Source organism: Acartia tonsa, chromosome 13, assembly GCF_053477335.1.
Source record: "Acartia tonsa isolate MP-2025a chromosome 13, ASM5347733v1, whole genome shotgun sequence".
NCBI lineage: Eukaryota > Metazoa > Arthropoda > Copepoda > Calanoida > Acartiidae > Acartia > Acartia tonsa.
This window is the reverse complement of record NC_137272.1, coordinates 28355136-28369207: the sequence shown is the minus strand read 5'-3', so window position 1 is coordinate 28369207 and position 14072 is coordinate 28355136. Positions and strand designations below refer to the sequence as shown.

Below are 14072 nucleotides of genomic sequence, written 5' to 3'. Positions count from 1 at the left end.
TTTTCCATAATAATTTTTTTCGTTTTTATCATCATTTATAAAACCCAAAGTTAAATCTGAAAAAGATATATTGATATTCCTTTACAGATAGCAAAGAATAATATAAGTAAATTTGTAAAAAAAATTATAATGTTGCATTATTTTTTTATTTAATTTTCTATGTCTTTGGCTTTCTGTGCATCGTAAAAAAGAAGTTTTTCTACATTTAAGGTTTGTCCGTTCAATCGTACTAACGTCCTTCCATTCCAAAAATAGCCTAGAACAATTCAAATGCTTAAATTTAATTACAATATAGTCAAAAACTTTCCTAGGACCTAATGTGAAACTTTATTAGATGGGGAACTCAATTGGTTCAGTGGTTTGCGAGATACTAACAGGCAAACAAAACCTTACTACTTTATATCAGGGATCTACAGGGATAAGACAATGGCCGATAAAATTATGAACATCCTCAATGATGACACACAAAATTACCCCTTATGTAGATTGAAATTAGTGCTTGAAACGTTGGAACACTCAACTTAATAAAACAAATAAATAATAATCAAATTCATAATCCCCTTAGTTGTTAAGCCAACAAATCAGAAAACATTTTTGTAAAACTTTGGGGACTAATGTAATAAACAGCCCATTGTCCTCTCTCTCTCTCTGACATTATATAATAGGATTGTTAATTTTCGTTTGTCTCTCTATGAACGATTTTTGATCTCCGCGTTTATGAATATTGAAATCCTTGTCTTTGTTAGTTGAAAGATTAAATTCTAATACTTAGAATAAATATAAGTATTAAGCACCACTTCAAATATTTTAACCTCCATAACGATGCTCTATTTAAGGATCTAAGGGTAGGGCCAACTGAAGAATAATTATTTTTCGCATCGCATTATAGACAGATTTCAACGGATATAAAATTAAAATAAAATATTATAATTTTGAAACTAGTCTTGTTAGCCCCGTGGGAAAATTGTCTGTAATACGATGCTATACATGATTTTTCAGTATGGCTAGAACCGGTTCTAATCCAGAGGTATTAATCGATGTTGCAACCATTTTTTGCCGGTCCAATATAATAGTTTCTATTTAATATACCATTTTTTTCTTGATGCTTTCCCTCAAAAGGTATATTAAGCACTAAAACCCCCTCTTAATTTTAGATAAAACAAAAATAGGGGTGACGGGGGATTTTTTTCCCCTTCACTATATTTTTTACCTTATGGAAAGCACAATTAGATTTGCAACTTAAATTGACGACAAACATTTCCCACAATATCCCCGTATTATACATCCAATGCTGCATTTAAAAATGCCACTTCCTCCTATTTCGTTAACTCAATCTTCTATTCGAATTCACACTACAAATTTTAAAATAAATTGGATGAAATTCAAACGAATGTTTTCAATTTATTTAGTTCAATTTGCTATGAGCTTGCTAGGTATATATATAACAGAACAGTTGGGCATTCAATTTGACTGCTTATTACTTTAGTAAACTAATTTTCAGTTTTAGATTGCATTTTATGTATTCTGTATGATTGCAAAGTGATTTATAAATTGACCATTATTGTTAATAGCAATTTTCAAAAGATAGAGGCATCCTAAAAAAATTTAGAATTGCATCCTAACTCAAAGTCCCTACTTTTAAAGGTGTGATTTTCAGTGATGTTAATAGATATTTTCTAATATTCGAAATTCAAATTTGTTTATCATGCAAATATTCTAATGGTACACAATCAAATGGTTATGATAAATCATAGAATTGTGTATCAAAGGTTAAATAACCTTTTGTACAAATATAAGTTTTTTTAGGAAGGAAATGGTGGAATCTCATATGTTTAATCATTCTTCTATAAAATGAAATATTTCGATCTGACACGATCTTCAATTTAAAAAAAAAAGAATACTTATGCGTCTTTGTGATAAAGTATAAAATGTCAAAAAGAAACTTTATAAAATAAATTATTCAAATATATAAAAAAAACAAGGAATTGTTTTCAAAAAGATGCGAAAATTCTAGTGGTTACGCCTCTAGTGGCCTATGAGGACATTAAGATAGCGAATGGGAAGAAAATATTAGTTTTAAAAGAAAGAAACAACAAATTAAGAAAGGGGGAAGGAGATATTATTTTCTTCTGCCGATATTTATTAGGTGAGGTTATCATATTTCCAAAATATTTAAAAACTATCTCCAGACCTATACAAAGCTTCACTGTAAAGAGAAAGCATATAGGATCAGCAATATCTTTCTATACAAACACACAGACAAACATCTATTAAATATAGGGATAGTAAAAATTTTCCTTAAATAAAACGATGTATCATTTGCTCTAATGATATTAACCCCTTTTCTCTGGTTTTAATGAACAAAAGTTTCAGCAGACAGACGGACAGAATAAATTATAGAGTTGCTGTGCTTATTAAAAAAGAACACTAAAAGGCACTTTTCACAGTTTCATAATGGAATTTCAAGTTGACATAACACGAAAAAGTCATTTGATGGGAGAAGAAAATAAATACTGAAAAACGTGGTTTTTTTCCATTCACATTCTATGCTTTTTGATGCACCATCCATCTTGAAGGTGGAAGCAAAAACTTAGATTTAAAAAGTATATGATATTTTACCTCATCATCCTAGGAAACACAATTTTTAAAATCATGAAAATTAGTTTAAAAATAATTAGAAGTTCTAGTCAAAAACACTTATTAGGTCAATTTGGTCTTAATTATGCGTTTAATCAGACTCGACAAAGTGATTGAAAAAAATAGCCGTGTAACGTCAATAGTTCCATCTTTTTTCAGGGTTTTCCTTTCCCACTTATACTCTCATCTCTCACTTTTATGGCGTCACACGGCTTGACCCAATAAGAGCATTTGACTAGAAGCTTGCGAAATTACGCGAAAAAGAATGACGCTCTTTATAGGACTGTGCACTAAAAAAAATCCCACTTGATCAAAAAATATTCAATCTACAAATACACAAAAATTGTGACATCTAAAGCTGATACAAATTGAAACTCAATTTATTGATTGCACATTTATTTAATTCCTACACCAAAACTTTAAAGGATGATAGTATCTCAAGGATAAGACAATGGCCGATAAATTTATGTACAATGTAGTTGTACATCCCCAATGATGATACACAAAAGTATCCCTTCTGTAGATAAAAATTAGTGGTTGAAACGTTTGAACACTCAAGTTAATGAACCAACCAATCAAAATTCACCATAGTCCCCAAAGTTGTTATGCCAACTAGTGTTAAAAACAGTTCTTTGTCCCCCTCTCTTCTTGTAAAATCTACAGTAAACTCAAAATAACAGTTCATATGACAGCATCCGTAAGTATAAAGCACGAAAAAATGGACAAACGGAAAAAGTATCTATAAGAGCACATGTATAGTGATTATAAGGAAGAAAAACTTAGAAGGAAATGACATATTATAGAATCAATATCTTTTGTATCATGACCGACATACCGACAGACCAAGAAATGGATACTAGATGATCTTTGATAAGGGGTACCCGTACCTTCACCAAATGAATCAGCTTTTTATCTTTAAAAGCACTAGGGAAAATCATATTTCCCACATAGCTTTATGGACGGACTGACGGACGAAAAAACAAAGTAAAGCATTGAGTAGCTTTGTTACTAAAACGAATATGACTAGAAGGAAGCTTCCCTTGAATCAAATGATTTACGTATCACTTTTCACAATAAGGCTTCGAAACCAATTAATATCCGCTGGATTAGAACCAGTTCTAAGTTATACTGAAAAATACTGTATAGTATCGTATTAGAAACAATTTTTTCGAGTTTTATCGGCCTCTCATGTCAAACTAAACTTTATTTTCATTTTACTCTCTACGAAAACCTGTCTATAATAGGATTCTAAAAATGCCTATTCCTAAATCCCTGTAATAAATTGCACAGCTCTGAACACAGTTTTATGAACCATCAATAAGAATTATTATTGAAAAAAACTTCACATTTTTATACACTCTGCAATAAGTGTTCTTATCAGGGAGGGAGGGAGGGGACATTGGACTGGTTTTATTACAACCACCTTATCTTGTTCGTTGGCTCAAAAACTCTGGGTACTTTTATTGGTCGGTTTCAAACTAGATGTGTCCAGACTTTTCAATCAATAATTTTAAGAAGCAATAATTTGGTTTATTATCATTGGGGATAGATATCAATTTATCCACCATTGTCATGTCCCTTAAGATCCCTGGTTTAAATACATTAGAGCTAATCTATCAAAGTACAATCAGGTTTGAAGGTATAATTCATATAAAAATAATCTTCAAATCTGCTTGATTTCGGCTGGTTTAAAACCATTTCTAAGCCATACTGAAATATTATGTATTACCATAGAGAAATTTTAAATTTAAATCATCCCTATTTAATCCCTATTTCTTTTAGCCCGGGCATTCGATTGTAGCACACCTACTTCTCTATGATTGTCTGTCCGTCTGTAATACTGACAAGAGATTTTATCTATATATAGAAAAAAAATCTTTCTTTGTGTGTATATTTTTATTTTTTAAAAGCGAAGCTTTTCTATAATTAGGGTCGGTCCGTCCGTACGTCCGTCCGTCCGTCCGTCCGTCACGGATAGCTTTTTTCGTTAATTTAGACATGTTAGAATTGTCCTATCGATTTCAAATTTTGCATGGTGATTCCTTTAGTAGTTAGGTACGATTTAGAAAGCGTAGCAACTCTATAATCATTACCAAAATGTCCGTACGTCCATTTTAAACATGTTGATTTTTTTACTTTTTTAAATAGCTTTTTTCGTTAATTTAGGCATGTTAGAATTGTCCTATCGATTTCAAATTTTGCATGGTGATTCCTGTAAAGGTTAGGTACGAGTTAGAAAGCGTAGCAACTCTATAATCATTACTAGAATGTCCGAACGTCCATTTTAAACATGTTGATTTTTTTACATTTTTAACAACAAATTTGTATGTGACCTAATTATCCGATTGGTCTGATTTTTGGTATACTGATTCCTGGGACAACAAAGTACAATATTATAAGCGAAGCAACTCTATAATCAAGTCCTAAAAATGTAAGTATGTCCATAATCATTATCCTGTATCAAGCAGTTTTTCAACAAATTTACTTACAATTTTGCTTTGACTCTTATACATTCGCATTCTAATTATTTAGTTCTGATATTATACAAATGTTAATGTCCGTTTGTCGTACCGTTTCAGAGCTTCGCTTTTATGGATGTTGTCATCCTTGTTAGTAGCGAAGCTACTCTATAATTCGAAATGTCCGTCCGTCCGTCCGTCCGTCCGTCTGTCCGTCCGTCCGTGTAAGACAGAATAGGGGAAACGTGATTTTCTCGGCTCCTATTAAAGATAGACAGCTGAAATTTTTTGACAACATTCCCATTATTAAGGAGCACAATTAACTATAAAACATCAAGGGCGGTCAGACCCCTTTTTAGCAGGTTTTAGGCTATTTTTGTATGTTTCACATTTTTCTCCATTTCTTCAGTGTTTATGGTCCGATTTTCAAAATTTTTTCAGTTATTGATATCAAAATTAAATTTCCTGTCGTTTACAGAAAACAACCATGACGGCCACACTGCCATTTTGCAGGTTTTAGGCTATTTTTGTATTTTTCACATTTCCACCATATCTTCAGTGTTTATGGTCCAATTTTCAAAATTTTTTCAGTTATAGATATGAGGATTAAATTTCCCGTCGTTTAAAGAAAACATCCATGACGGCCAGACTGCCTTTTTGCAGGTTTTAGGCTATTTTTGTATTTATGACATCATTCTCCATATCTTCAGTGTTTATGGTCCGATTTTCAAAATTTTTTCAGTTATAGATATCAAAATTAAATTTCCCGTCGTTTAAAGAAAACAACCATGGCGGTCAGACTGCCTTTTATCAGGTTTTTGGCTATTTTTATATGTTTTACATATTTCCCCATATATTTGGTGTTTTGGTCCAATTTTCAAACTTTTTTTGGGATAAATACACTTTAATTTTACTTTTACGCATTTCCATCCACGATTTTTGTGCTTCGCTACTTATGGATGTTGTCATCCTTGTTTATATATAAATATAATATATATTATAATTATCCCTATCTAAATTTTTGGATCATGGAAAGAAAACAAAGTCATTCCTTAATAAGGACAGAAGTCACCTTCCTAGGAAGGACATAAGTAGCCTTCCTTAAGTGAGAATTTGTTAGATGAAGGGCATAAATTGCCTCCCTTAACAAAGATTTTGCAAGATTGAGGACATAAGTAGCCTCCCTTCACCTAACAAAACCTAGCTTTTTGGTCCTTCACATAGCAAAATCTTGCATAAAATTGGTTTTTGGTCCATCACATAGCAAAATATTGCAAAACTTAGCTTTTCTTTCCTTATTATAGCAAAATATTGCAAAACATAGCTTTTTGGTCCTTCACATAGCAAAATCTTGCATAAAATAGCTTTTTGGTCCATCACATAGCAAAACATTGCAAAACTTAGCTTTTCTGTCCTTCCCATAGCAAATTCTTGCAAAACATAGCAAAATCTTGCAAAACTTAGCAAATTCTTGGAAAACATAGCAAATTCTTGCAAAACATAGCAAATTCTTGCAAAACATAGCAAATTCTTGCAAAACATAGCAAATTATTGGAAAACTTAGCTTTTTTGTCCTTCACATAGCAAATTCTTGCAAAACATAGCATTTATGTCCTTTACATAGCTAAATCTTTCAAAATGCAGCTTTTCTGTCCTAAACATAGCTAAATGTTGCAAAATGTAGCATATTCTTGCTATTTAGATTACCCATTCCTGGGATCTTAAGCTTCAAACAAGAAAACCTTACTGTTTGGTTATTGAATTGATAGGATTTCAGAACAATGATATTAATTTTGATGTTTTATAACTCTGAATTTTTTCATCCATTTAAAATAGCCAGCTTTTTGTTAATAAATGTGAAAACTAAAAATGCTTTTAAATTTAATGATCTACTAGCTGCTCTGCCCCTAGAGACCTTTTTTTTTGGGGGGGGGGGGTTGGTTAATTTTTACTAGGGGTGAATTCTCCTGGGAGGGTGGTACCTATACCTATAACCTATCCCAGAACTAATAAGAAGCTAAATTAAGTACAGAACCCTATTAGTTCAGAAGTTAACGAGATATACATACAGATAGACAGACACAGATCGTGTTACTTTTATTATAAGGATAGTAAAATATATGTTCTTGTGTAAAAGCTAGCTTTTCAAAATAAGAAGAAAAAACTTGACACATCATGCTGTCCGCTGTCGCGAAGTATGGTCTACGAAGATTAGAGTGGGTCAATTTTCAAAGTTTTTTTTTTAATTTTTAATTTATTACAATGGATTTATTATTACTTGGATCTTACACGAGATTTGCATGTTCTATAATAAAGTGAACTCTCTAGTGGGCTAAAAAAACGATCTCCCCCACCAAATTCTTTTAACCTATTCCCTTTTCTCTTACTGGATAAATGGCCCACAAAATAAAATCGAAGAGAAATTGCAACCAAAATTTTCTCCTGTTATAATATCAACGTGAATCAATACAGAACTTAGCAACTTAATTTGGCGACAACTTTTCTATGTAATTCTATGTCAATAAGATAGCGTGCTTATCAATTCCAAAATTGAGCCATCCTTATGACTTTTGACCCAACACGACCTGGGGTTGGTTAATTACCAATACTAAAATCTAATCACACAAAGTTTTGAAATTAAGAAATATTCTAATATATTTTTTTGGTATTAATTAATATTTATACTAAGAAAATTTATAATCCCTTATAACTTTTCAACATATATATTTAATCGTAAAAAATTCCGAAAATTAACATTTCTTTAGCTCTGTTATTGGTCATCCCCCCCATATAGTATTATAATGTCCATTTCGCAAAACGTACTATTTACAGGGATCTAAAGGGATAAGACAATTGCCGATAAGTTGATGTAAATCCTCAATGATTAAACATAAAATCATCCCTTCTGTAAGTTATAATTGGTGGTTGAATCGTTTACTATTACCAGGGATCTAAAATGATATTCAATTGCCAATAAGTTGATGTAAATCCTCAATGATTAAACATAAAGTTATCCCTTCTATAAGTTATGATTAGTGGTTGAATCGTTAATGGACAAGACACTCATTTTAATGTACCAACCAATAAAAATTCAATTATATTTCCCTAAGATTAAGCCAACGAATAAGAAAACGTTACTATAAAACTTTGGAGACCAGTGTAATAAGCAGCTCAATGTACACTCACTCCTTGGATTATTACACAGTACCCAAAGTTTTATCTTAACAATTTCTCATTTATGGGCTCAACATTTTGGAGACTTTTTATTTAATTAATTATGTAAATTGATTTATCATCCATTGTGTTATCCCTTTTAATTCCTGATTTTGGCGTGATTTTTATGTGACGGCATGGGTCAAAAATGTTTAACATCAAAGACAATTTATAAATATAGAATATCTATAATACAAAGTAGAACGATGTCCGTCTGTTTGTTTGTAGCGAAGGATCTCGCTAACCGCTGAACTGATCGGGTTCTCCTTTACAGGGTAGCTTCTCATAAGTCCCGGGAAGGTGTATAACTATTTTCTTAGTGGGTGGGACATCCTAAACCCCCCTAATTTTTTTTTTCTTTTTAAAACTAAAATTAAAATAGTGGGCTGGACTACCCCCCCAAGAAATTTTTTTTTACATTCTTTTTTTAAATCTTAAATACAAAATTTTGGTTTGATCAAACCTCTTGGTGCCCAAGCCCCTAGAGGCTAGGGGCGAAGCCGCTAGTTTAATATAAAAGATTTTAAGAAAAAAAATAATCAGGGACCGCTGAACCGATATGGTTCACTTTTATAGTGTAGCTTCTTACAGGACATGGGTAGGTTTATTGCTATTCTAGGGAAGGGTACCACCGTCCTCCTAAGATAAATCGTTCCTTGAAAAAATAACCCTTTAAAAAATCGAATGAAAAATGGGGGAGGAGTAATTTGTTTTTTACTTTTTCATTTTAAAAATAATATAAAAATGGAAGGGTTGAATCCAAACCACATCCACCTCAAGTACCCCTGGAGACCTCTAGGAGCGTAGCCGATAGTTTAAAATAAAACACCAACAGGCAACAATAAATCAAAATTCTTACAAATCTAAGCATACATAGTCTATGGTCTTTGTGTGTGTTCCGACCCATGCCTTAAACGCCCAACTGGCCACCTAGCCAAACAGTTTTTTTTTACTTATTTCTTTATTATAAAAAGCTATCTTTAAAAAAAAAATATTTTTTTACTATGCTATTATAGTAATTGTATGGTTCTTTTACAATTTATCTTCGTATGAGACCAATAAAGGTTTAAAGCTATTTGGGGGAAGAGTAATACCACATCTTTAAGAGAAATTGCCCTAGAAAAATGAAATAAAAATTAGGTTGGGGAGACTTTCCCTCTTTCCATTAATATGTCTCTAGCATAGCAGTTAGTTGATCATTAAATTTAAAAGCATTTTTAGTTTTCACATTTATTAACAAAAAGCTGGCTATTTTAAATGGATGAAAAAATTCAGAGTTATAAAACATCAAAATTAATATCATTGTTCTGAAATCCTATCAATTCAATAACCAAACAGAAAGGTTTTCCTGTCTGAAGCTTAAGATCCCAGGAATGGGTGGTATAAATAGCAAGAATATGCTACATTTTGCAACATTTAGCTATGTTTAGGACAGAAAAGCTGCATTTTGAAAGATTTAGCTATGTAAAGGACATAAATGCTATGTTTTGCAAGAATTTGCTATGTGAAGGACAAAAAAGCTAAGTTTTCCAATAATTTGCTATGTTTTGCAAGAATTTGCTATGTTTTGCAAGAATTTGCTATGTTTTGCAAGAATTTGCTATGTTTTGCAAGAATTTGCTATGTTTTGCAAGAATTTGCTATGTTTTGCAAGAATTTGCTATGTTTTGCAAGAATTTGCTATGTTTTGCAAGAATTTGCTATGTGAAGGACAGAAAAGCTAAGTTTTCCAAGAATTTGCTATGTTTTGCAAGAATTTGCTATGTAAAGGACATAAATGCTATGTTTTGCAAGAATTTGCTATGTGAAGGACAAAAAAGCTAAGTTTTCCAATAATTTGCTATGTTTTGCAAGAATTTGCTATGTGAAGAACCGAAAAACTAAGTTTTCCAAGAATTTGCTATGTTTTGCAAGAATTTGCTATGTTTTGCAAGAATTTGCTATGTTTTGCAAGAATTTGCTATGTTTTGCAAGAATTTGCTATGTTTTGCAAGAATTTGCTATGTGAAGGACAAAAATGCTATGTTTTGTGAGGTTTTGCTATGTGAAGGAAAGAGAAGCTATGTTTTGCAAGATGAAGGACATAAGCAGCCTTCCTAATGTAAGAATTTGTTAGACAAAGGACATAAGTCACCTCCCTTAAGTTAGATTTTGTTAGATGAAGGACATAAGTAGCCTTCCTTAGACCAATTTCCAGTGACTTCTGTCCTAATTAGGAATGACTTTGTTTTCTTTCCATGATCCAAATTTTTTATTAGATCTTTATAAATTTCTATGCTCATCTTTTTATGGATGTTGTCACTCTTGTTTTCTAAATAAATCTGATTTTAATGATTAATTAAAAATAGTTCTAATCTTAAATTGCAGAAATTAAAATGTTTGACAAATATTTACATTTCTACCTTCCTAATTAATACCATATATAATCAACAATGTAAATTTAAGGATCAAAACAAGTTCAAAAATAGTCAGAGTTTTAAAAATGTTAAAAAATCTAAAATTTTAAGTAGTTAAAAACACAAAATGTTGTATATAAAGAGTATATTTTGTGTACACGAGGTTTCAAAAAGTGATTTATACTGGATTTAGGTAAATAAAAAACATTCAAGTCATAAATCATAAACCTCACTCGAAAATTGTCATTTCCAAAATATGCTCTTGAAGAATTTTTCATTGAACAATGCATCTAAACAATTAAAAAATATTAGAAAGTAAAAAAAAAACATTTATAGTGATGGTATTATGAAAACAAGCTAAAGTGATTTACAAGAAATCCCACTAAAATTGTACTTTGGTGATATCTGTGTATATAAATGTGTACTTCGTAGCTGTCTTTAGAGCCCTAGCAAAATAGGGATAGATGTCACCGGTTTTTGGCCTACCTATTATATTTACGTCAGGAAATACCTTATACCCCGTCTCTTTTTCTAGGGGAGTTTTCTATCCCCCTTCTACTTTGACGTCTATTTTCTCTCTACTTTGACGTCAATAGAATAGGTAGGCAAAAAGCTGTGACATCTATCCCCATAATCCTTGGGCACTAAACACATCTACGTGTACTTCTAGTGATTTATTGAGATGCTCAGCTTGTTGAGAAAGTTACGCAGAACAAACAAAGTATCGAGACATACAAGTAAGTTCATGCCTTACTACATCACCTCTCCTTTTTGTATTTTTTACAAGAGTTGTTTATGTTAAGGAAAAATATGTTTTTTGAGAAACCTTGACAAAAAAGTATTGTTAATAGGGCAAGTTATTTTTCCCAAAAAAGGTTTTTTTAGTTAGTTAGTATCTAACCCACTTGAAGCAACCAACATCTATTCAATCAAAAATTTTTAAAATGTCATCCAAAAATGTAATGCTTCTTTCTAGATATTTTACGTGAGTTTTCATTAGTCACGCGTTATTTAGTGCAACAAACTGACATATAACTCAAATATCAACCTCATAAATTGAAAAATCATTAAAAGGGGGTTATGTGAATGTCCTATATATAAACACTTTTATGAGATTTTGTGTGTGTAAGTTTTCTACTCTACATATACAAATATTTTTCTTATAAGTTGTTGTTTAGAGAGACAGGATAGTCAGGGATGTAGGGACAAGTTTAGAGAGACAGGATAGTCAGGGATGTAGGGACAAGTTTAGAGAGACATGATAGTCAGGGATGTAGGGACATGTTTAGAGAGGAAGGATAGTCAGGGATGTAGGGACAAGTTTAGAGAGGCAGGATAGTCAGGGATGTAGGGACAAGTTTAGAGAGACAGGATAGTCAGGGATGTAGGGACATGCTCATAGTCAGGTTAGTCAGGGATCTAGAGACATGTTTAGAGGGACAGGAAAGTCAGGGATGTAGGGACATGTTTAGAGAGACAGGATAGTCAGGGATGTAGGGACAAGTTTAGAGAGACAGGATAGTCAGGGATGTAGGGACATGTTTAGAGAGACAGGATAGTCAGGGATGTAGGGACAAGTTTAGAGAGACAGGATAGTCAGGGATGTAGGGACAAGTTTAGAGAGACAGGATAGTCAGGTATGTATTGACAAGTTTAGAGAGACAGGATAGTCAGGTATGTATTGACAAGTTTAGAGAGACAGGATAGTCAGGGATGTAGGGACAAGTTTAGAGAGACAGGATTGTCAGGGATGTAGGGACAAGTTTAGAGAGACAGGATAGTCAGGGATGTAGGGACAAGTTTAGAGGAACAGGATAGTCAGGGATGTAGGGACAAGTTTAGAGAGACAGGATAGTCAGGGATGTAGGGACAAGTTTAGAGAGGCAAGATAGTCAGGGATGTAGGGACAAGTTTAGAGAGACAGAATAGTCAGGGATGCAGGGACAAGTTTAGAGAGACAGGATAGTCAGGGATGTAGGGACAAGTTTAGAAAGACAGGATAGTCAGGGATGTAGGGACAAGTTTAGAGAGGCAGGATAGTTAGGGATGTAGGGACAAGCTTAGAGAGGCAGGATAGTCAGGGATGTAGGGACAAGTTTAGAGAGACAGAATAGTCAGGGATGCAGGGACAAGTTTAGAGAGACAGGATAGTCAGGGATGTAGGGACAAGTTTAGAAAGACAGGATAGTCAGGGATGTAGGGACAAGTTTAGAGAGACAGGATAGTCAGGGATGTAGGGGCAAGTTTAGAGAAACAGGATAGTCAGGTATGTAGGGACATGTTTAGAGATACAGGATAGTCAGGGATGTAGGGACATGTTTAGAGAGACAGGGTAGTCAGGGATGTAGGGACAAGTTTAGAGAGACAGGATAGTCAGGTATGTAGGGACATGTTTAGAGAGACAGGATAGTCAGGGATGTAGGGACATGTTTAGAGAGACAGGATAGTCAGGGATGTAGGGACAAGTTTAGAGAGACAGGATAGTCAGGGATGTAGGGACAAGTTTAGAGAGGCAAGATAGTCAGGGATGTAGGGACAAGTTTAGAGAGACAGGATAGTCAGGGATGTAGGGACAAGTTTAGAGAGACAGGATAGTCAGGGATGTAGAGACAAGTTTAGAGAGGCAGGATAGTTAGGGATGTAGGGACAAGCTTAGAGAGGCAGGATAGTCAGGGATGTAGGGACAAGTTTATAGAGCCAGGATAGTCAGGGATGTAGGGACAAGTTTAGAGAGACAGGATAGTCAGGGATGTAGGGACAAGTTTAGAGAGGCAGGATAGTCAGGGATGTAGGGACAAGTTTAGAGAGACAGGATATTTAGGGATGTAGGGACAAGTTTAGAGAGGCAGGATAGTCAGGGATGTAGGGACAAGTTTAGAGAGACAGGATAGTCAGGGATGTAGGGACATGCTCATAGTCCGGTTAGTCAGGGATCTAGAGACATGTTTAGAGGGACAGGAAAGTCAGGGATGTAGGGACATGTTTAGAGAGACAGGATAGTCAGGGATGTATGGACAAGTTTAGAGAGACAGGATAGTCAGGGATGTAGGGACATGTTTAGAGAGACAGGATAGTCAGGGATGTAGGGACAAGTTTAGAGAGACAGGATAGTCAGGGATGTAGGGACAAGTTTAGAGAGACAGGATAGTCAGGTATGTATTGACAAGTTTAGAGAGACAGGATAGTCAGGTATGTATTGACAAGTTTAGAGAGACAGGATAGTCAGGGATGTAGGGACAAGTTTAGAGAGACAGGATAGTCAGGGATGTAGGGACAAGTTTAGAGAGACAGGATAGTCAGGTATGTATTGACAAGTTTAGAGAGACAGGATAGTCAGGTATGTATTGACAAGTTTAGAGAGACAGGA

The 14072-nt window shown here is 33.6% G+C and overlaps 1 protein-coding gene across 2 annotated transcripts in view; it reads left to right on the top strand.

Moving 5' to 3' along the window:
• Positions 1-14072, top strand: part of LOC145335524 (uncharacterized) — a 93098-nt gene that overhangs the window by 10991 nt on the left and 68035 nt on the right. The window contains exon 1 of one of the 2 annotated variants that reach the window (XM_080181310.1): positions 11346-11442. The exons of the other annotated variant lie outside the window; for it this stretch is intronic. Coding sequence (XP_080037436.1) covers positions 11388-11442 — 55 coding nt within the window. The 5' untranslated portion in view covers positions 11346-11387. Of the gene's footprint in view, positions 1-11345; positions 11443-14072 lie in introns of those variants that run through there. 2 annotated transcript variants of the gene reach the window in all.